The sequence below is a fragment of the Molothrus aeneus genome, chromosome 8 (assembly GCF_037042795.1).
Source record: "Molothrus aeneus isolate 106 chromosome 8, BPBGC_Maene_1.0, whole genome shotgun sequence".
Taxonomy (NCBI): Eukaryota; Metazoa; Chordata; class Aves; order Passeriformes; family Icteridae; genus Molothrus; species Molothrus aeneus.
In genome coordinates, this window is record NC_089653.1 from 30,412,423 (window position 1) to 30,435,659 (window position 23,237).

General features: G+C 42.9%; 2 protein-coding genes across 2 annotated transcripts in view; one reads left to right on the forward strand and one right to left on the reverse strand.

Annotated features, from left to right (window-relative positions):
* EIF3A (eukaryotic translation initiation factor 3 subunit A) overlaps nt 1–10,413 on the reverse strand; it is a 29,083-nt gene extending 18,670 nt beyond the window's left edge. The window contains exons 1-8 of the mRNA XM_066554388.1: nt 10,302–10,413; nt 6,488–6,678; nt 6,149–6,285; nt 4,170–4,333; nt 2,943–3,142; nt 2,238–2,446; nt 1,589–1,760; nt 541–645 (exon numbers count right to left, since the gene is read on the reverse strand). Of these exons, the coding sequence (XP_066410485.1) occupies nt 541–645; nt 1,589–1,760; nt 2,238–2,446; nt 2,943–3,142; nt 4,170–4,333; nt 6,149–6,285; nt 6,488–6,678; nt 10,302–10,350 (1,227 nt within the window). The 5' untranslated portion in view covers nt 10,351–10,413. The remainder of the gene's footprint in view (nt 1–540; nt 646–1,588; nt 1,761–2,237; nt 2,447–2,942; nt 3,143–4,169; nt 4,334–6,148; nt 6,286–6,487; nt 6,679–10,301) is intronic.
* A 2,017-nt stretch (nt 10,414–12,430) lies between these two features.
* DENND10 (DENN domain containing 10) lies at nt 12,431–21,626 on the forward strand. Its single transcript, XM_066555005.1, has 9 exons — nt 12,431–12,505; nt 13,011–13,207; nt 14,308–14,387; nt 15,861–16,009; nt 16,189–16,300; nt 16,681–16,781; nt 17,879–17,986; nt 18,540–18,634; nt 19,263–21,626. The coding sequence occupies exons 1-9, from the start codon at nt 12,460–12,462 to the stop codon at nt 19,437–19,439; spliced, it is 1,065 nt and encodes a 354-aa protein (XP_066411102.1). The 5' UTR covers nt 12,431–12,459; the 3' UTR covers nt 19,440–21,626.
* The last annotated feature ends 1,611 nt before the right edge of the window (nt 21,627–23,237 follow it).

Sequence of the window (23,237 nt, forward strand, 5' to 3'; positions counted from 1 at the left end):
AGTTCTTTTTAGCACCTCAAATATCTTTGTTCCCACTATCAAAGAAAAAGAACATGATGTGCTACATCAACTGCAGAATTTACACTAATCTAATCAACAGCTCTCACATTATTCTACCTCCCAACACTCTACCTTTTAATAGTAAAACCAGTCATTGGTTCATCTTTCCACTTAGCACACAACCCACTTGCCAGCATATGCCCACGTGTGCACACAGTATTCTTATTTTGAACCTTTAAACAAAATTAACTCAGTATCATCTCCACCAACAAAACCTTCTGACACATTCCCAAAACTCTGCACCTTCATGGAGCCCTCTGAATAGCACCCAAAAGACCTGAGTGAATTTTCATTTCTATTTCAGTAACATGTGCACATGCCATGCACATGTCACGGTAATGGAACATCACCAAATCAAGGCTACTATTGAAAAACCAGGCAATAGAAAAAGGTGGTTGATATTTACCACAAATCAATACTGAAATAACAGACTATTAGTCAAGACCAATTACTACACACACAGAGCTACAAAAACCTTACCTTGCTGACACGGGCACTCAACTTGAGGGGGTGAAAGTCTACTTCAAGCCAATTGTAAAGTTCTTTCACTTCTGGGACAACATATTGCACTACATTGAACCTGACCTACAGTCAACAAAAAAAAATCCAAAGATCCCAACATAAATACAGTATTAACCAATAGTTAATGCTTTAAGAATTTCATATTCAACAAGTTAAACAGGAAACAGATGTGGTTTTTAGTACAGGAAACTAGGTATTTTTCATTACATTCTTAACTGCAGTGACAGTAATTCTACACTACATCAATCAAATGTAGTTAAAAATGGGAAAGTAGACAAAAAACAAGCAATCTAACCAGACTAGAGTGCCATCCTCAGCCATTTCTAAGACGCAAGCCTACTACACAAACACAGGCCCACATCCAAACTAAAACCACACATCTCTGTTCATTATTAAATTTCTGAAGCCTTAAATTGTGGGTTTGAGGCAGACTGGAGAGGTGCTGCAAGAGGAATAAATTCAAATTGTAAAATGAGCTTTGAACCTAAATTTTAGATATGAGCGCAAATGACTGCAAGAAATCCAAACATTCTCTGAAAATACCCATTACTTAATGTCTAATTTGTTTATGAGCATTGGGGGAGATCTGAAAAAAGATAAATCTAACATCCCTTCAAATTAAACACAAGGAAGTTTTCATAATCACTTAGATCCAACATTTGACATCTGGCCTGTGCTTATCCAAAATACATTTAAAACAGAAAAATAAGCACTTGGTTCAGTTAATTACACACTTCAGAGTTGGAAAAAAACCCCAAAGTTCTAGATCACAACATGTTTCAGACCCCTCAGTGTTTCTAATCACTATTTAAAGACTCCACTGAATTGCACACAAGTGTTCATTACCACTGCCATTTCCAAACACTCCTTGTGAATCTGCAATTAAGTTCCAATTACCCACACAGCTGTTTTAGCTATAAAATTGCTGTCCCACAGCTAAGCAGAGTGCTCTAGAAGGAGCAGGACTCAGCACTAAGAAGCTGCTGAGCTGAGCCCTAGTGCCCACCATGTCATTGATGAGGCTGGCCCGGGTAGGGGGCGCCTGCAGCCCCAGCAGGGTGGCCAGGCGCCGCTGCTTCTCCACGATGATTCCATCCATGTCCAGGAGACGAGCAATGTCAGTTCTCTCTGGAGTTATTGGAATGGACAGCGTTGCCAGAAGGACTCGAGTGGACATCCTGGTGAAAAAGCAGAAGTGCAAGAGAACACTTAGTAATTCCTGTTCATGTATGTACCAGGTCAAGAGAGGAATGGGGAGCATCCATGATGCAAAACTGTGTAAAAACACCAGAAATAACAGAGGAGACACCAACTACAGCATGAGAGGAAACAGTGAAATCTTGTGAGGAAAATACCACCACTCAAAAGAGAAAAAGAAAACAAACCCCCAGATATTTATTGACTTGCATATCTTCTCAGTAAAGAGAAGGAAGCTTAACTAAGGTGATGCTAATGTTCAAAATACTTACACTGCAGCTTTGTAAAACATCCTCCTTGCTCTAGCTTTCTTTTGAGGCAATTAGTACTGGCCAATTTAGGCAGAGCTGCTCATAGCCATACACGTCATCTGCTTCTTTTGGGGTACAATCTAGTTTATTTTTGAACCTAAGGGGTTAAAAGTAGATTCTAAGATCACAGCAAGTATCTTTCCCCACCTCTGCATCTCCTCTTGTGTGAGATTCTTTCGCATTTCTCTTGATAAGTGATAAAGGCGGTGAAGGGTGGATGCGTGAAAAAGAGCATTTCCTGATTTCCAGAAGACAGTTGAAACTTTGTGGTAGTAATTTGCCATCAGCTGTGGTTTGGGTGGCTTCTTAGACAATGCAAATAGTCCATGAATATCTTCCACTGCTTTGAAAGCTTCCTAAAAAATCCCAAAACAACCAAAGACACCATTGTTAGGAAGTTTTTTGCAACATCATAAAAAAGGAAAAATGTAAATTTATTATAGGTTATAAGACTATAAAATATTTAATACTACTGAAAGCTGTGATCTTCAGTTTTGTCAGCTACATGAAATTAAATACTTTTTTCTTAATAAATTATTTGGACATACTCACTTTAACTATCTGCTTAGAAGTTGGTATTTTTGAAAACTTGTTTCATTCCAATTTTCAAGCTACAAACCAAGGTGGGTAGGGAGCCAAACAAAAAATCTCTCAAAGTTCTACCATCAAAGCTTGGTTCGAAATGCTGTGCAGGAACACCAGACTAAGCACTCAATATTCTAGATATTAAAACTTTATTCTTCAGCTCTTATCCTCTCTTCATCTTGCTGCGTGTACCATGAGACAAGAACAGCTTGGGGAAAATTCTGGCAAGGCTGCAGACCAAGCGTGATGGGGAGCCCTGCTGCATACCTGCCACAGCTCCATGCTGATAGCACTGTCCAGCTGCACCAGCCTGGTCTCCAGGTGCATGGACTGGCTGTCAGGGTTGTTGAGGTTGATGGCTGTGCTTTGGTTGTGGTGCCGCTGGATCTGCCCCAGGTGCATGCGCAGGTTATCGCAGAGCTTGCGGAACTCCGCTTTCCGCGTGTACTGCAGGCAGAACTTGAAAGCTGCAAAAAGGAATGATGGAAATGGAAAATGTTCACTAATGGTGACTTCACGGTACTTCTAAATGGGATTCAAGTATGTAAATCAGTACACTTAAAAAATCTTCATTTGCAGTCAAAAGACATCTCAAAGATGATACAATCTGTCACACATAATGAGTAAGTGACAATGCAGCGCATTTTCATCTTGACCTCAAAAGATGAAGATGTTTCCACATAATTAAGATTAAAGAGCAAAGGGAATACTTTAAGTCTCTTTAAAAATGTTCTAATTTATGTAGTGATTCCAGTTTTTAGTCTGAACTAAGAGCACACAAAATCCTGTGAATGGCATGAATTCAGGTTTTGGCTTTATAAAATGTGGGGGAAAAATTCTCAAGTCATCTAAAGATGGTAACGTCAAACGAAGCTTTCAAATGACTGGACACGACACAGACAAAAACCCTGTCATTAATCCCATAATTCTCAAACACCAGTCCTTGTTCTGGCTTCCAGAGATAAGCACAACACAAGTGCAGGAAAGAGGTCAAGAAGAGGGGATGGACTGTAGAGGGGGATCAAGACCACCCAAAACCCTGGAAGCCCTCCAACCCATTTCCAGAAAGGTCCAGAAGAACAGATGGAACAGGAGAACGGATTTGCATAACAAGTGAGAAATTCATCTATAAAAAGGTCAAGCCCAGGTGTGTGTACACCCCAGGACACCCCCATCAGCTGGATCAACACTGAGGACTGGTGACTTCTCTCTTTTACCCTCCCATTCTTTCTCTCTAACCCTCTCTTTAATTCAACCCTCTCTTCTTCCACCCTATCCCTTTACCCAAAACCCACTTATGTGGGTTATACTGGGACTAACACACCAATTTTCAAGCCAAGGGTGTCATTCACTACTAAAACTATGTAAGCTTTCAAGGACCCTCTGATTCTTGTTGTTCCTTTTGACCACATGCATCTACAAATCTTGATGTTCCCCTCCCCTTCAGGGGGACACCACATCATTACAGTTCAAGTTTCCATCTTTTGCACCTACCTTGCTGTGCAATGTCATGGTACAGGCGTTCTACTCGAGAATTATTTCGGAGAAGATCCAAACACTGCCTGTAGGACTCCCACAGAAATTTAACCCAGGGTGTCAAAAGCAGGCGGTCAGTACGATCCTGAGTGTCTTCTCCACTCACAGCACTCAAAAGAACACTTCAGTCAGGGCAGTGGGGTAAGGAAAGAGAAAAAAGAGAAATGGTTTATTCCCTATAATTCTTTCTCATCAGTTTTTCTTACCAGGTTCTAAGATGAGTCTGGAAAAATCTGAACAGCTAATTGCTGCTGAAGGTCTATTGCTTATTTTCAAACTGGTCCCTCAGACTGCTCTCTTTTCTTTTAAAGGACATAGATAATTATTTCAAAGTTTTAAGTTTCAAACTTTGGCCACTGCATATATGACTGACATGTCCAAGCTCCAGAGGTAAGACATCAGAAGCTTGTATCCTTCAAAGGAAACTAACTCCAGGACCTTCACCTTCCCTTTCCTAGCAGGGAGCTGTGTCCTGTACCTCTGTTAGAGTCAAGTATCAGTGCCAATGCAGACACTTTAGTACTTGCTGACACTTCCCTTTTAGTCACCAGCACTGCTGCCAGAGTTCACTTCATATTGACATGTGACACAAATGCTGTGTTATGATCTGCACACATCAGAAACCAGAATACTCACATTAGCATTTCAAATCCTTTACAAATTCTGACATGAAAAAGATGATTAAATACATCAGAAGTAATACAATAATCTTGCATTTAGAGCTTCCCTCACCACAGGAATATAAGGCAGGGGAAAGCATTCCCAAGACACTGAGACCAATTCAGTGCTATGTCTCATATGATCCCTTTCTGCTAAACAATCCATTCAACATGTTTAACTCACAAAAAAACATCTTCCCTAAGCCTTCATTTTGAAAATTCTTTTTGAACTGTTTTTAATATAAAATCTCAACTCTTGTATCTTTTCTACTACACCATTTGCAGCTCTAATTGTCATCCTTGGGTACTACATAAACTATTAAACACGACACATCACCAGTGCTTTCTCTAACAGATCAAGAGGTGAATCCAGCAAAAAAGCATGAGAAGTCTAGAAAACAGGACCTAAAAACACTAAGGAAACTGTGCTTGTTTAGAGGAGAAGTGTGATTGAAAAGATCCATTCTCTAGTCCTCTGTTATAGAAAGGAGAACAAGGAAAAGAGAGGTCAGTAAATCTTCACTGTTTAACTATTAGTGGATTCCTCTATAACAATTTCAGGCACTGAAATAACATGAATGGCACTGCCCCCTATTGAAGACACGTCTGTCACCTTCTCTTTTTTGCAACCAACTTCTACTAGAGAGTTTTGCTGTTAACATGTAATACAGAGCAGGTTTTTGAGTATTATTTGACTACTACAACTCTATTCCTATGCAAGACAAATATTCAGTCATTTCTTCCAATTTTTTATCATTTCTATCACCATTCTATCACCATTACCTATCCTATTAATTCTCTCTTGACTGTACATATCATGTTCTTTCTTCTATTATCTCATCACTTAACCAAGCAAGTATAAAGTAACACTTCCTTTTGTTTGTAGGTGCACAATGTGGAGAGAAGAAATGGAGGCTATCACACACAAGAATTACATTGGTCTGATATAATTAACAGCATTTCTACATCAACTAGTAATGATCAGTTTACCATAATAAACTCTCCAAAACCACTACAGATGCAGATCTGAGCAGACACTGGAAAGTGGTGACCCAACTCCCAGAACCATTCCCACTGCACCTAGATTTTCTACTTCTTACTGCTTACTTTCTTTACTCAGGTTTTTATTCAATGTAGAATTGCTGCCTTTATCCCTATCTTTAAAACCTCTAGAACACCACTAGTATTCCATTTCAAGTCTACCACATATCTCAGCTCTGCAAATGAAATTAGGGATACTTTCTGCGAATTGCTACATTTTAAAGACAGGCTGCACACCTTTCTGGAGTCTGAATGTTATCCAAGTCTTCTATGTCCAGTACCATCTGCTGGGATTCTTCCTTAGCTGCTTCTGTTTTTTCTTCAGCTAATTTTAAATAGGCTCGAACAACATCCTCCAAGGATTTGATGTTAACCTACACCAAAGGCAAAAAAATGGGAAGATGTTTCCACCCACAACAGGCAACATATCTTTTAAAATGTAACTGCTACAAACCCAAGAACATCTAAAAAGCAGATTAATCCTAATTCAGGACAAATCAGTTACTTTTAGATTCTATCAGCTGACAGATACCACGCTTGCTATAAATACACACAATAAAAACTCAAAAGCCATACCTGCTGGCAAATATTCTTGTACTGGTACAATCCTTCTTTTGCCAGGTGGCTCTTGCGCAGATCCACGCAGAGCTCCAGGTACTTCAGCATAATTGGCTCGTGGATTTTCTGCCATGTTCGGTGTTTCTTACTTTTCATAACATCATAGAGAACATCAAGGGCAGGCTGCTTTTTGCCAACCTCAAGAAATTCTGAAAGTAAAATCCCAGTTAGCAAAAACTTGCACACCAGAAGATGCGTTTTTTTATGCTTAACACAGGAAACATTCAGTATTTAATTAACTCTACCCAGAGTGCATTGATGGTTTGATTTAGTTGGCCAGATCAAAAATGTTGGCAACTCAGTGCCAGTCGTTCAATGACATAACCGGCAAACAAATGTTGACCAGGAAATTTACATGGGAATTTCAGGACAGCAGAGATGTCTCTCCATGCATCCAGGCATGACTGAGCACTTCATACACATGAATGTGTATGAATGCACACATCCAGTTTTAACCATCCTGGTTTCAGCAAGGACAAGGAATACCCACCAGGAGGCTTGGGGGTACAGCACTTACCAAGGGCATTTAGCAAGGTATAAAACATACCACAAATGTGACTGAATGTACTGCTCTCAGGTGAGGGAGGGAGAAAGGAAGGAGAGGAAGGAAAAAAACTTCACTCAGCAAAGTTGTTCATTTGTTGTTTTAAACTCCTGAATGGTTTAGCACTTCAGTTTACAGAAGTTACATTAAAAGCTGCTGCAGTTTAGTTGAAGGGTCAGACAGTTTTTAGATCAGCGTTGCTGCTGAAACCAGTGCCCCATTTATTCCTTCCTAGGCAGCTGCTGTTATTAACAGGAGCTCTCAGCATCACAGCAACTCCCCCCTCTGACAGCCCACACATTCTGCCTTGCACAAAACACAGCAAACCACCCACTGGAAACACTGAGGCAGCGACCCACATACACACAGCCCCTACTCTGAATGAGCTCTGCACTGCAGAACAGCACGAGAAATGAACACACAGAATGGGAAGCAAACAGGTTTAAAAGATAAGGGAGGTCAAGTACAGCCAGTAGGAAACATGCCTGTTCTTAAAGGCTGAGGGGTGGAGTCAGTACTGCCATGAAGTGCCTTGGAAAGCACTCATTCCTAAAGAAATAATGGCAGAAACTGTTAAAGTAGGGGCCTGCTCCAGGGGCTCAGACATCACAGAGCTTCCTCCAAGTTCTGGAATCTCAAATTTGACATTAAACATGGCAAAAGGTTTAGACTGAAAGCAGCAGAGTGGTTTTAATTTAAGGACCACAACAGCTCATATTCATGGATCAGTTTATGCAAATAATGAGCTGGCAGAAGATGAGCAAGCTCCTTTCTAGAGAAAGCACCGTGATACAACTGAAGATAATCAAAGTTACCGTGTGGCAGTACCCAGCAGAACTTTACTCACCAGGGGAATTTTAATAAAGCTACCCTCCATCCCATAATTTACACTGCTCTTCTATCTCAGAGCTGCTTTTGAGACAATTACTGTTGAGCTTTACACTTTATTTATGAAAATAAACTTGAAAGGCAAGTTTGATCCTGCAACAATGCCAGGGCACTCCAAGCACAGTGCTCAGTGGTCAATAACCAACTAGACAAAGCACAAAATTAATTTATGTTGTTTTGAAACTTTTAATTAACTCTGGCCAAGCAGGTTCTTACAAGTAAGTCAAATAATTAAGGCTAATTTAAGAGACACTTCAGTAAAAGCACAAAATGAACCTGAAGAACCAATTACAGCACACAATGCCAAGCTCTGCAGTAGGAACTGTAAGTTATGGAAATTCAGATCTGTAACATATGAACTGTAAAGCTGAGTCCCTAAGTAGCTGTAAGAGTTACCTTCTACTAGTTTTGTTCTTTTATACTACTTAAAATGCTAACAGGTATCCAGAGTTGTAACTGAAGCTGAGTGGTCAAGAACCAGCTGATACACATCAACAACTCACCTACTGCTGCTAACCCAAAATCCTGAATTAAACTCCGTTTTCAATCTGAGAAAACATGTCACTACAAGAGGTGACAAAGATGTTAAGTGCTTTACAGTATCTCTAACAGTGAGCAGGCTTAGTATCTGCAACAATAAAACACTCCTTAAAGTTGCATTACATCCCTGAGTACAAAGCAATGCCAAATATAACAACAGCGGAGGGTTGGCCTTGACCTACATTTATCAATTATAAAAACACTTTTCTTACATATCTGTATACACTTAAACTCCTTCATGCTCTTCGTATTTCCAAACATAACCTCTGTATGTTGAAGTCACTGAGAACATGAAGTGCTTCTAATGCTCACTTGAGCCTTACTTATAAAACACACACTGAAATTCTGGAAACTGCACTGAATGTCCCCATTAAAAATGCCAGTTTAACATTAAACTGCTTCCTGCAACACACAATCTGCCTTAGGTATGACTTTCCACCCTTTAATATGCTTGGCTGTGGTTAGATTGAGCCCCTGCAGTTTGTAAGTGCTGACACTGCTTGTCATGTTTTCCATTCAGTCCACTGAAATTCAGGATTGCCAGCATCTGTCTGGAGAACACCCCCTACAGCTCCACTCCTTCACTTCAATACAACTTAGCAGACTTGCAGCAGTATAAGAAATGTGAACTTAAATACCTGGAAAGCATCAATAATAATAATAATAATGAGCAGTTTAAAATCAATATTCCAGAAATGTGATTTGCACACCAAATATCACTTCCTTACCCAAGAATTTCCAATTATAAATAAATTTATATATTATGGTACATGCATCTTTTCCAGTGCAAGGACTGACACAACACATCTTCATCCCTGAATGCTGCCTGAAGCTGATTTTATCTTTCATCTTTTTATATTTCTGGGAAAGATTTTTACAATGAATTTTTGATTAAAAATCTTGAGAATGTGCAGTACTTTCACATTTTCTTGTTACGCTAAGTGCTTGAATAATGCAGAGTCCCCAGACCACACAGCCTCTCCTGCTGTCATTTAAAGACCCATAAATCATCTCTAAGTTGTGCATGTCTTTAAGTGTCATCTTTCGATCAGCCTTGTGACAATGATCAGTCTAAATGGTCTTGCTAAGGGCTTAAAATAGGATACTATAAAAAACAGAAGCGTCAAAGCCATATGTTTGGCCCGAAATGAGCCAGCTGATAAATATAACGAGTCCAGCTTTTATGTGGCAGTCAGAAAGCAACGGCTACAGGGCTGAATTGTCTCTCTCGGTCGGTCTTCTAGGGACAAACCAGTGTTACCAGCCCGTGCAGCAGCGAGGGAGTTTTACCATTTGCGTTCTCACCGGAGTCACGCGAAGGACGGGATACAACACACGGAGCCCACAAGGGCCCGGGATCAGCCCGGGTGTGCGATCACCGCGGGCAGGGCAGCGCGCTCCGGCCCGCTCATGCCGAGGCCGGCGGGCTGAGGCCGTGCCAGCCCCGGCCGCCGCGGCTCCCCCTCCGCCCGGAGGCGGCCGTGGGGCCCAGGGGAGCGGGAGGCGGGGCCGGGCCCGCTCCCCGCGTCCGCCGGGCCTGCCTCCCCTCCGCCATGCGGCGCGGCCGCGCCGGCCTGCCCGGCCCTTTCCCCGCGCCGCCGCCGCACCGCCCGCTCCCTCCCAGGCAAGCGCTCCCGGGCAAGCGCTCCCTGGCAGCCTCCGCTCAGCGCCGGGGGATTCCGGGTGGGCTCTCCCGGGCGGGCCCGGCCGCGGGGTCCCGGGGCGGGCGCGGCCGGGAGCCGGGGAGCGGAGCGGGAGGCGACCCGGCGCTGCGTGTGTGTGGGCGCGGCCCGCACTGACCGTTCGCCCGCTTCAGGGCGTTCTCGGGCCGCTGGAAGTACACCGGCATGATGGCGGCGGCGGCGGCTCCTCACGGGGCGGCGGCGGCTCCGAGCTCCAGCCAGGCGGCACGCGCGGCCGGAAAGGGAGGGAGCGCCAGGGGAAGGGGAGGGAAAGGGGCCCGCGCGCGCCGCCACGGCCGCGGCGGCGGAAGCGGAAACCCCGCCCGGCGCGCGCGCGGGCCGCCCGGCCGGACCGGCACCGGAGCCACGGGGCATTGGGATAGGGACCGGGAGGGGATCGTGGGGAAATCGCGGGAAAAGCGGGAGGGGGATTGGGACCACGACCCTGAAGGGATCGTGAGGTGGGGTCATGGGGAGATCGGGCCCGTGAGGGGAGCGCGGGGCGAGCTGCACAAAGCCCTTTGTCCGAACGAGCCTTAAACGATACCGGGGGCACAGGGGGGTTACCGGGGAGGCGGTCGGGTGGCGCTGGGCCCCGTGTGAGTCGTTCGTCTGTCTCGCACACTCTGTTATTAGAATTGTTCTTACTGATCGTTTACCTATTCTTTATCTGCTTCTAGTAAATTGTTCTTAGCCCAACCCGCGATCTTTCCCATTTTATTCTCCATCCTATCACAAGGGGAGGTGAGGGCGTGAGCGAGTGGTGCGTGGTCTGGGGTGTTTCAGTGGAAACACTAAATTGGGGAATTCTGTTCCTAAACCATGACAGACGTGTATTTTACTATGGTCTGCATTAAGTAGAGTCACCACTAAGGTATTTATAGTGCTGAACAAGTGCTTTTCTTGTGTTCATAAAAGTCTGTCGGGTGACAATCTGAGGTCGAGGTGGGGCAGCTGTGCCCATGTCACCGGAGCCAGTGACTATCCCTGCAGCCTTGTCATGGGGGTAGCTGTGCTCTCATGGGGACTGCAGGTGTTCTGCCTGGTATTTATTGCTGGGTTTGCTATTGGGCAGCCCACTCCATGTTTTTGGATCTCTAAAAGCCCTCCAGGCTGGGATCACAACAATTTTGTATTGTCTCTTCCTCCTAATGTGTGTACTTGATGACTTCATGAAAATCATATGGCAAGCTGCCCTTTAGTGTGTTCCCTAGCCAGGCTGTGACAGGCCTGGCCTCTCCCAGAAATTCACACGTTTTTTATCAGCTTCTGATGCTCCTCTAGTTATCTCAGTTATTCCAGAAGTTTCTTCTCCTAATCAGTATCATGGTAGTCCTAGAATCATTTAGGTTGAAAAAGACCCTTAAGTCTTTAACATGGAGTCCAATGTTCAGGTGCCACTGTTCATCCAAACTTGCAAATGACATTACATTCTTGCAAATGAGATTTACATTCTCAATAAACTTGTTGCTGCATGGAGTTCCTCGGGAAGTTGTTCTGCTTCCATGACTGTTCCTCACACTGCTCAGTCCCCACTTGGGCAGGAGCCAGCCTTTATCCATGCTGTGTGGAAACACAGGAATATCTGTGTTTTGGGTTACTCAGGGTACAGCTCCTGGCCGTGACTTCAGGAGGTGGTTGGCAGCAGGGCCGCCCTCCTTTTATGTAACATTTCACATTAACTCCTTTTGTGTAACATTTCACATCAACTGTGCCCCATGGCTTACAGAGGGCTGCGGAGATGATGATGGCACTGGAGCTCTTCCTTTTTGGGGAAAGGCTGAGGGAGATGGGTCTGTTCAGCCTGGAGAGAGACAGGGATCTCATCCATGTCTGTCACTGTCTGAAGGGACGTGTCAGATGGACCAGGGGGTGTCCAGCAATAGGATAAGAGGCAGCAGGCAGAAACACACGCAATTCCGCCTGTATTGTGCAGTGATCCCACACCGGGACGCTGCCCACGGAAGGTTTGGAGTCTCCCTCCCTGGAGGTGTCCAGAAGCCGTCTGGACACGCTCCCGAGTGCCGTGCTCTGGGGACCTGCTTCAGCACGGCGGTGGCACCGGCTGAGCTCCATGGTCCCTTCCAACCTGAACTACCCAGGGATTCTCTTACGCAGACAACAAAAAGGCCCATTTTTCCCCGGTTCCCGCCGGAGAACGGGCGGGCGGGTCCCTGAGGAGGAAGCCGCAGGGAGCGCTCAGTAAATGGCGGAGGGGCGGAGCGGGGCCGTGAGGGTGGAGCGGAGCCGGGCGGGCGGAAGGCGGCGGAGCGAAGATGGCAGAGCCGGAGGCGCAGCTGCTGCGGGCCGTGGGGCTGATCGGTGAGGGCCGGGGCAGCCGGGCCGGGGGAACCGGGCTGGGGCGGTACCGGGGCCCGCCGCGGTACCGGGGCCCGCCGCGCTGAGGCCGCGGGCACGGGCGGTGCCGTGCCGGCTCTCCCTGTTGCGGAGCTCAGCCGTGCACAACTCGGCCGAAGTGTCTGAAATTCGCGGCTTCCGAGGTTGGTGTTGCGAAATCAGAAATAGGGAAAATCATAAATGAGCTGGTCCGGGTGCTTGTCCCTCCATACCGTGCTCATGTTGAATGTGCATTCAAACTTTGACCTCGTGAAGCAGGTCAAGAATAGAGATTTATTAGTATTTTAAAAAATAAAACCCATGTCAGAATTCCTGCCTTAAAGCTTGAACCGTAGTGGCAGAACTAGATATCTAGGGTCAGGGTAAGGTGGAATTTTAATCTGATTCCAGGAAGCAAACCTGATTAACCCATCAATTTACTTCCTTGCTGCTGTTTGGCATTCTCACAGTGAACATCTTTCCACCATAGAAAAAGACACCAACGGAGATGCTTTGTGGGTTTGGTGTTATCCGTCAGTAACAGCGGAACTGAGGACTCTGCTGCTGCGGAAGTGCTGCCTTACGGATGAAAACAAATTGCTCCATACGTTTGTGTTTGGCCAGTATAAAAGGTCTTGGTTCTACATCACGACGGTAGAAGTTCAAGATTCTCCAGCCTTGAAGAAGGTATGGCTTGGTGGGGTTTTTCAGCAGAATGCAGGGAGGGCTTCTGCAGAGTTCTCTGTGGGTTAAGCAGTGTTTTCTCATGGAGAGAAATGAGAAGGGATTCAAGGTGTTGTGCGCTCACAGATGCAGCTCTGTCCAGGTGTCCAGCTAGTCTGCATTTCATTTGTCACCAGGACATGGAATTGCAGAATGATTGAGATACTCATTACCCAATTCTTTGTGTTAACATACAAATGCTATTTCATGCTGCTGTTTCAAGTTAATTTGCATTTCAAGTTCAGCATTTTTTTTTCTCTGTGGAGTTTGTTTCATAGTGTCCAGAGTCTTGTTCCTATAGAACCTGCTGCCATTTTTCCCCAAAGGATTGAGTTATGTAGGTACTTCCTTTTCCACTGCATTTATTACTGGAAGACAGCAAATATAGTTGTATATTCTATCTTTTCCCTGTTATAAAAATCATTAAACTTTGGTTAAGTCTATTAAATTTTCATGTTTCATGCTATGTTGTTAAGTAGAAAGATAACATGGTAATTTTGTATGCCCACAGCAGAATGTTGCTTGCCTTTCCTCACTCCAAGTTTATATTTCCCATGAAGTAAAAATAAAATGAATGTCACAGTGCTGTCTTCAATAGGTGCAGTGGGAGATGCTATTTCAGGAGGACACATGAGCCTGGTCATTGTCTGCAGACTTCCAGTCTTGTACTGTCCCACCCCACAATCATTTGATTGAGGAAGTTAGAGCAGTTCTGTTTGTGGGCCTGCTGTCTGTGTAGTTTTTTCCAGTTTCTTTCTAAATATGTTGATGCTCTCTGCCTCCATAGCCTCCTTTGGCAACAAATTCTGGAAGTTTCCTCCCTGCTATGGGGAAGGAAAATGCCTTTCTGTTTTTTAATAACCTCATGAGGTTAGAGAAAGCAACTCTTGTGTGTAGGTTAAGCAGAAGATAGACTGTGTACTACAGCTGAGTCACATCAGAATTCCTCTGTCCAGGCCATTCCTGCAGTTAGGAGCTTGGAGCTTGACAGTGAAGTGACCAAGGCTGTTCCTGTGGGGTCATTGACTGAGCTCTGTGTGTTTCTGTGCCTGTGTCATGTGCAGGTGACCCACTTCTCCATTGTCCTGACAGCCAAAGACTTCAACCCAGAGAAATATGCAGCCTTCACCAGGATCCTCTGCAGGTCTGTATAAAAGCTGGCCTGAGGTTCTGCATCCTTAGATCTTGCCAAAGCAAAAGGTTCAATGCATTGTGTTGCATTTGTTCAAACAAATTGCTGGAAACTCAGTCCTACAAAGGAAATCAGATTATAAAAATCCTTTATTTGAGCTGTCATGTACAGAAAGTGTTGGGTGAATGTCAGATGTTCATTGGGTTTTAATCTGTGTCTTCTCCAGACACACACCACCACCACCCTCACACATTTCTCTGAGAGTATATTTTAAAAAGTGTAAATGATTGGGAAGATGTCAGTGCTGGACTTAAAGATCACCCTGTGGATGGTGAATGACTTGTATCCCTCCACAATATCTTTGTCAGTGCTGCTTGCAGCTCCTCTGAGCTAAGCACAGCACCCAGGGATGGTTTTGCTTTTCCTATGGGGAAGTGAGAGCCCTGTTCCAACCTAAAAACCTCTTCTCATTTCCTTGTCCTGTTTACTCACTTCCCTTCACATCCCCATTCTCTTGCTCTCTCTCTCTCTGCTTCTTCTTTTGCTTTTCCTTCAGTTTCCTAATTATTTCAGTCCCAGTTCTTGATACCAAGAGTATTCTCTGAGATTTTGCAGCTCATTGGATGCAGTTGTGAAGTTATTGTGCTCTTGGGGCTTACTATATATAAGCCAGACTTGGAAATGCTTTCAGACTTATCAGTTCTGCAGGGTACTGAAAAACTGAGATGTGTTCTTTTTTGGTGATACATGAAATACTCAGATTCACTGTGGATCACATTTCTCCTTTCAAATCTAGAATGGATTCTTCTAAGTGTGGTAATAATTGAGTTTCAGATGTGATGTTGTTTTGTTCTATAGCTGCCATGGAAAATGTGTAGTTGACAGCTTCAGTGCTATTCCTGAAATATCCTAACCTTTAAAAGAGGTTACAGTGTCTCTGCTTCTGGAAGACAGCTGACAATGCATGGTTCTCTCAGGCTGTGCTTCCTCTGTGTCATTTTGGGATTTTATTGAGTATCAAGGACATGTTTATATTTTTCTTTCATCATTTAGTAAAGAGTACAGAAGAATGGCAAAAGATACTTGGATGAAAAATTAAAAACTACCTAGTCATAGTCTGCATGTAATAACAGGAGTTACTGTGGTAGTTGCTTTTTATTAAGCAGACACCTTCCAAGTCTACAAAGAATCCTTTGTCTGGACAGCTACCTGCACCTTTGGGGTGTGTTTCTATCTTAGTCCATGCTGGTTCATTCATAAAATAGAAAGCTGGAATAAAAATACATAAATAAAAATTCTAAAAGACAGATGTGTTTGTGTGCATGTTGGAAGACTTCTAGTTTAGTATTTAGAACCTCAGCCAGCTGTCCAGAATTAAAATTATTGCCACCAATATTGCTATTTATGCTACTGATTTTTAATATATATCTATATATTGGTGCACTGATTACAGTTAAAATAGCAGCCTCTCTCCTTTTCACCCAGGATCTACCTGAAGCATGGAAGTCCAGTTAAAATGATGGAGAGTTACATTGCAGTCCTCACAAAGGGCATCTGCCAAAGTGAAGAAAATGGATCTTTCCTCAGCAAGGACTTTGATGCTCGGAAGGCTTACCTTGCTGGCTCCATCAAAGGTTAATCTCTGCCAGAGTCTCTACTCTGATTTCTTTCAGCCTAAAATACAATCTTGTTTTCATTTATGCTTCAAGTAAACTCTGCTGACACTGTTACTTGTGCTGTTATTATTAAGCTTCTTCAAAAAATAATATCAGCATAAATACCTTCTATAAAATATTTCCCTCTTTTTTTCTAGATATAGTGTCTCAGTTTGGAATGGAAACAGTTATTTTGTATACTGCACTGATGTTAAAGAAGAGAATAGTAGTGTACCATCCTAGAATAGAAGCTATCCAGGAATTTACCAGGTACTTTATCAATTCATTCCTTCCCACCCACCCCCAGAAGTCCAACAAATTTTGAACCTTCATTGAGAAAAAATCCTGTATTTTAAGGAAAAAAAAATTAAACCTCTTCTTCATAAAAATTCTGTTGAATCCCTCTTAAGGTTTAGCTCAACTCAGAGAAATTTAATGGTGGAATGAGTGATAAACTCTGCTTGCACTGATAGGTGAAATTTCTACAAGTCATATAAAAATAAGTATATAAATATATATAAATATACACACCCCCTAAATGGGACCTAGTGATAATTGTTCTTTTTCATGACATGCAGTTTTTAGTGTGAAGCTTTAGTTACTCTAAGTAAAAATGTACTGTGTCTCAAGTTGCACCCTGATCTCCCTAGGACTTTGCCTGCTTTAGTGTGGCATCGACAAGACTGGTCAATTCTTCATTCATATGTGCATCTAAATGAGGAGGAACTGGAAGCCTTAAAAGCCTGCACAGGTAGAGATGATTTCTTAATCAAAAATACCAGGAAAATTCATTTTCAGCTTCTGTTGCTGCAAAGTTTTGCACCAGGGAACTTTGGAGGGAAAAAAAAGATTATTTTGCTATTAATGCTATTGATCAAAGTTAAACATAATATTCTTTGGAAAAGGTAAATCAGCTAAACAAGTATATGGGAAGATAATTAGTTAATCTGGTGGCTTTGGGTGGATCCACATCAGTCTATCTCTAATCACTGATGCAAAGCAGCCTTGAGACTTCTTTGATGCTTAGATTGGATGGATTAAAAGTCTTCCTGCTGTACAGAACCAGCTCACTTAGATAAGCAACATTTTTTCCCAGCTTCTACACATGACTAGTAACAGAATGTTTTTTTTTTTTTAATTCCTAACTCTGAAGTCCCAGACTTCTGTTTTGATGTCAGTGAAGTCTGAGGCTCCTAAGCACAGGTAAACTTTACCTGTAGGAGTTTGCTCTGTGTGACACAGTGCTGTGTGTGCACAGTGCTTAATGCATAATCCAGGAACAGGCCCAAGCTTTATGCAGAGGTTACTGTGACACATCATGTGGCCATTAAGAGGATTCTTTATACAGAATATGAGCAAGGAGACTACTCATCTTCAGCATTTCTACAGCTCACTAAGCACCTTCCATGGAGAAAAAACTGCTCCAATTTGCTCAGCTGACATTCTATAAATAAGCAAATCTGCTGGGTTTATTCCTCTGTTCCAGTCTAATTGGACTTTGTGACAAGAAGCTCCAGAGTGGAGATTTTGAGAATGTAATGAGAAAGTTACAAATGAGTAATTTTAGTAGGAAGGGAGGAAGAGAGTTTAAAATGTCAGATTGGTAACTTGGTGATATTGCTGTAGTGTTAGCAGTTAATCCATGCTCAAGGCAGTTTTAGAAATTCATTTTTAAGCTCCTTGGAAATGAAGCATCTGCTGAGCACTTGTGGAATGACTGATAACATCAAGAGAGCAGCCTCTTGGGTCCAGTGGGTATTGTGTCAGCTACTCTTAGAACAGACTTTAGGACTGTGATTTTTGATTCTATTTCTGAAGATCCTAATCTTGCTCAATTCTGTGCTCTAGGGTACATCGCTGGATTTACAGACTCTGAAGTGAGCAGTAGATCAGACCTCTATGATGTCTATGTGAATTTGGCAGACAGTGAGATTACAGTTTCACCTGTAGTAAAAGGTTGGTTGCTCTTTATATTTTGGATTTAGAGGCAGTTTATTCCAGACTTGACAGTAATTGCTCAACCTTGCTGTAGGTCAGTCTTGATCCTTCTTCTATCCAGGTTTTGAAAAGTCAGTATGTAAGTTTCTGTCTTTATTTTATTGCCACCCTGGAAGAGTGGTTAAAGTTGGAATTTGTACAGAGATGTTCTTTGTTTTCCAACAAATGCACAATTGAGATTTCTTCACATCCATGTTAGACATGGAAAAGACTTTCACCTGAATGGAGAGATACTACATGGGTTTTTTGGAAATCATGGCACTAAATACTTGAAGACTGGGGATTATTTGAAAGAAAACCTTTTATGTTGCTTATCATCTTGCTGCTCCTTATCACTGCTTTGGGCCACTTCAGAGGTACTGGCTGTTGATACAAGGTTTTTGCCTTTATCAACAGATTTCAAATGGCAGTCATGAAAAGATTCCTCAGTTTGGTGTGTTACCCATATTCATTTCTAGGTATCACAAAGAAGGTGATTTTATGTGTGGTGTTTTGTTTTTTTCTTACACAGAGGCAATGACAATGGGAAAACTTCACAAAGAAATTGGACAACTAATTGTTCAATCTGCAGAAGATCCAGATAAATCAGACAGCCAAGTCATTAAGGTTAATATTTTATTTTTCAATCTAATTAACTTCTATTGCTGAATCTTGGCAGAAGGAGGGAGTAGGAGGAAGAGTGGCACTGAATCAGTCAGTCTCTTCTACCTTCTACCTTTTTACAAATGAGCATTTTTATTTATCATGCAGGTTTTTAAGGATAACTTACTTAGTTTATATTATCTCTTGGGTAACTACATTGCTGAAGAAAGTTCAGAAATTCCATTGATTTTAAGAATGGTTTCCCAGTTTCAGTCCACAAGGCATGGATTTTGCTCAATGCTTTGGCAATAGTATTGGCAATACCTTGAAAAGGTCCTGCTAAATATGGCTTCTTACCTATAAAACCTGATTTTTAAGATGATGGCATTTTATCACTCCCTCTCCCATTTAATATTAGACATTTCACAACTGAGTGACTTGGTCACAGAGCTCAGTAAGGTCAGGAGAGGAGTGGTTGTGCTTCCTTTATCCAATATGGCACAAGAGCAGGCTGAAGAACTGTTACAAGTGGGGTCTTTATTTTATGTGAGCTCTTTATTTACCATTGCTTCCTTTTCTTATTGTAAGTGCATGTGCAAACCTTTTAATACCTAATACTATATTCATGTTGCTTGTTTTTCTGTTCCTTAAGGACATTTCTCTGAAGACAAAAGAAATCTTGGCTACTTTAGCCTCACTTACTGAAGTTTCTGATGGCAATGAAAAACCAACCCTTAATGCTGAGGCCCTGAAACAAAAGCGATTTCCACCAGCCACAGAAAACTTTCTTTTTCATTTAGCAGCTGCTGAACAAATGCTCAAAATCTGATTTTGATGCACTGCATTGTTATGGACCAATTCTGAAAAAGCTGTCTCTGCCATCCAGATAGGTATGCCTGGTATTTTATATGAAAAGTAAAGGTATGAGTCACTGTCCTAGTTACTGATGTAATGCAGAATATTGGAGCTTGACTGGGAACATATGGAGACATATTTGGGAACATTCCTGGTGTCATTATCTCCCCCAACTCTAACTGTGTACCTGTGGCTCCTGTATTTCACCCCACAAAGTGAGTGGATATACAAGTAGCACAGGCCAGTGTGTCCAGGCTGTGTGTCCATCAGTGTAGTGGCTGTTTGTCCTGCACACTCCAGAGGCTCTAACTTGTCTGGAACACGGCTGCAGCACAGCTGGGATGTGCTGATCTCTGCACAGGACACCCTGAACATGCAGCTGCTCTGAGTGCTCCTCCTGGGCTTCCAGGGATGCCAGCCTGGTGTCAGATGCTGCTCTTGCTCTGGACTGCCTGGTACCTGGAAATCCCAAATAAATGGACAAGTTCTCTCTTTCTACTTGAAAGTGTCTAGGTGTGAATAAAGGATGTCTGGGAAAATCTGATGGGTAGCCTTAGTATGAAAAGGAAGGGATATTTTGAAGCTCAGGTGTGAGTTGAGCACCTCTTTGGGACTCTTGCCTTAGAGGTTTTCTCCCTTTCACTCCATCCCATGCCTCTGGTGGAGGGTTAAGATACAGGATTACTGTGCTTGGACTGGGGCTTCCTAGGGGGTTCATGGACAAGTGCTGCCTTACAGCTGGAGTCATTGGAGAAGTTGTTGGGGCTCTCAGCTGAGAAGAGACCTGCCTGGCCATTCATTCCTGATCCACGTGACAGAAATTCAGATGAGTCAAAGCCTTATGCACCAGGAATGCTCAAATGGCCAGGTGGCACAGGAAGAGCAGCAGCTTCTTGAATGACTGGAGCTGGAACACAGGTACTGTCTGATGGTGCTCTGTGTAAATTAAATCTAGATGGAAACTTCTCAAGTCATACTGAAACTGGGAAAGAGATTAGAGAAAATTAAAATTTGTCTACTTGTTTGGTTGCACAGCCATAACTCAAGAATGGGTTTTTTTGATTGTTTGTTATTGGTTTTTTGTTTGGTTTTTTTTTTACTGAGCAGTCTGAAACTAACTGCTTTACAATCTTCTGAGAAGAATTTAGAGTATGTAAGGAAATGCTCTGAGCCAAACAATCTGTATTTGTTCAGAAATGTCCACAACAAATCAGTCAATTCTGCAGTAGCACTTTGTTACAAGAAAAAAATAACCTTTTTCCTGACCTTTGTACAGATAGGCTGTAGCATCTGGTTTTACATAGAGATTTTATACTTATGATTAAAACTTTAGTAACCAGTATTTATATTGTTAAATAATTGGATGTTTCCTATTCTGAAACTGGTAGAGTTCATCAATAACTCTGTGAGAAAGAATTGTCCTTCTGCTGTGTGTGATACCCTAAGGAAATCTATTTTAGAATGTGATTAAGGAATGTGGCATCTGTGTATACAATGAGTGGTTATTACAGTCAGGAAATGAAAGTGCTTCAGAACAGTCCCCTATTTTCAGGGGTCTAAAATTCTGCTTTAAACACTTAGTCTGAAGTTTAAATTCTGATCACAGTAGCATGTAATTTTAACTTCTGAGAAAAATACTGCAACTGCCTTGGTTTACCTGTGAGTGCTCTACAGCTTTTTTCCCCATTTGACCATTCATGGTTTTTGTTAATGGTTCTTTAATATTGCTGCTTCTTTAATATTGCTGTTTTGGGGCCTGTAAAACAGTCAGATTAGAAGAACTGCAAAACTATGCTGAAATTTCTATTCAGGACCTACTTTAAAGTCCACTGAAATGGAATTCTTTCACCAAGGAAAATCTGAACCTGCTTCAGCCAGCTGTCTTAACACCACAGTGTAAGCGAGAAGAAATTCCCATTTTTCCTTATTAACAAACTGCCTTAAGGCATATCTAGAGACAACCACACAAAGCAGAGGAGCTCAATTGCAAACTAAACCTTGAATGCCTGTTTTGATTTCTGTTCTGGAAATGTTTCAGTTGAAAATCTCAGTGTTGTATTAGATCTCCTGCCGTTTGTGCAACACAGATGAAATATGATTTTGCACTTAAGGAACTGGACTCATAGCATGCTTATGCCTATTAAAAAATTCCTGAACAGTCTGCCCTTTCATTTATGTAAATTTATTTTTGAATAGTTGTGACCATGGAGCCACAGGCCTTAGCTCTTAATTTTGCAATACTGGGATTGAGCTATGGTTTGGGCTTTAGGTTGGAAATGTTCAAACACTTCTGTCATTGCTGATTTTATCATCAGCACTGTACAAGATTTATTGGTCTCTCTCAGCTTCAGTGAGTTCAAAGGATTGTCTTAATGTTCTTGCATTTTCTTACTGACTTTAGACACTGTTTCTTTTCAAAAATGTTTAAAATAAAACAGAAAAATTTGCAAGGTCAGGACAGGAAAATAGTTCTACTTATTTCTTGCTTCCCTTTCCCAGGATGCACACAAGCAGGCTGTGGGTGCAGTTCTCTTTTGCAGTCAGATGCCATCCTTTCTTCCTCCTAGAGGCAGAGGCCATTTCAAATGGAATTTTTATTCAAACCTTTTCATCTTACTACCTTTCTGTTCTTGGAGAAATACAAAATGGTGAATGGTTCCTGCACCATAACATCTCCACTACATTTGCAGAAATTGGAAGGTAAAGAGTGAGCAGGACAGAGGCTTGGAAAGGGAAGCAGAATAAACACTCAGACCCTGCAGTTGAGATTTTGCTGAGTAAATTGGGTTACTTGCTTGACTGCTTTCATCCCTGGGCTTTTAGTTCCTGGTAGGAGCTGCCCTGCCCTGTTTCCCTGCAGGCAAATGTGTGAAGGGGGAATGTTCCATGGAGAGCAGTCTAATGCTGTTCAACCTGGAAAAACTTGACATGGGACATCTTAAGCATCCTGGCTGCTTCTGCCTTCAGCCTCTGACTGCTCCTGAAATGGCTACAGAGGATTTGTTCATTGTGTGGTGTGAGATGGCAGTTGAAGCAGCTCCATTTCTTGATAAAAAAAACGCCATAAAGCTCAGTGCAGGGAGTTCCCAGCTGCCTCATAGTGCCTTACACCCTTCCCTAGGCAGCTGGCTGGAGTCTGAGTCAGAGCATCTCTGGTCAGGTGAAGTCATTCCTTGGAGCAGCTGAGTGATGTGGGATAGGAGGAGACTCCAAAGCTGGCCAGCAGCTCCTTCCTGAGTGCCACCGTGCAGCACGTGGTGTTTGCTGTCTGACAGGGAAGGAGCTGCAGTGCAGGACTCCCTCCCTGTGCCCTTCCTTCCTTCCTTCCTCCCTTCCTCCCTTCCTCCCTTCCTTCCTTCCTTCCTTCCTCCCTTCCTTCCTTCCTTCCTCCCTCCCTTCCTCCCTTCCTCCCTTCCTCCCTCCCTCCCTCCCTCCCTTCCTCCCTTCCTCCCTCCCTCCCTCCCTCCCTCCCAGCATGTGGGGAAAAGTGGCATGGCTGGGTTACAGGCCTGGGGGTAAAGCAGGGACACAGCTCCAGCTGAGAAAGGCTTTGATCTCACTATTTTTTAACATGGGAGTGGCTGATTTATTTTTTTTTTTAAGCTACATTAAAGGGGCCTGAAAGCCTCAGTGGATTTTCCTACATTTCAAGATGACAAGCTGAGTGGGTGAGGCACAGCATCTTATACTGTACTAAGGCTTCTGTTTTCCTTGAAGCTGAAAGCTTCCATCTGTTATTCGCCACAACTTAAACTGGTTCCACCACTAATGC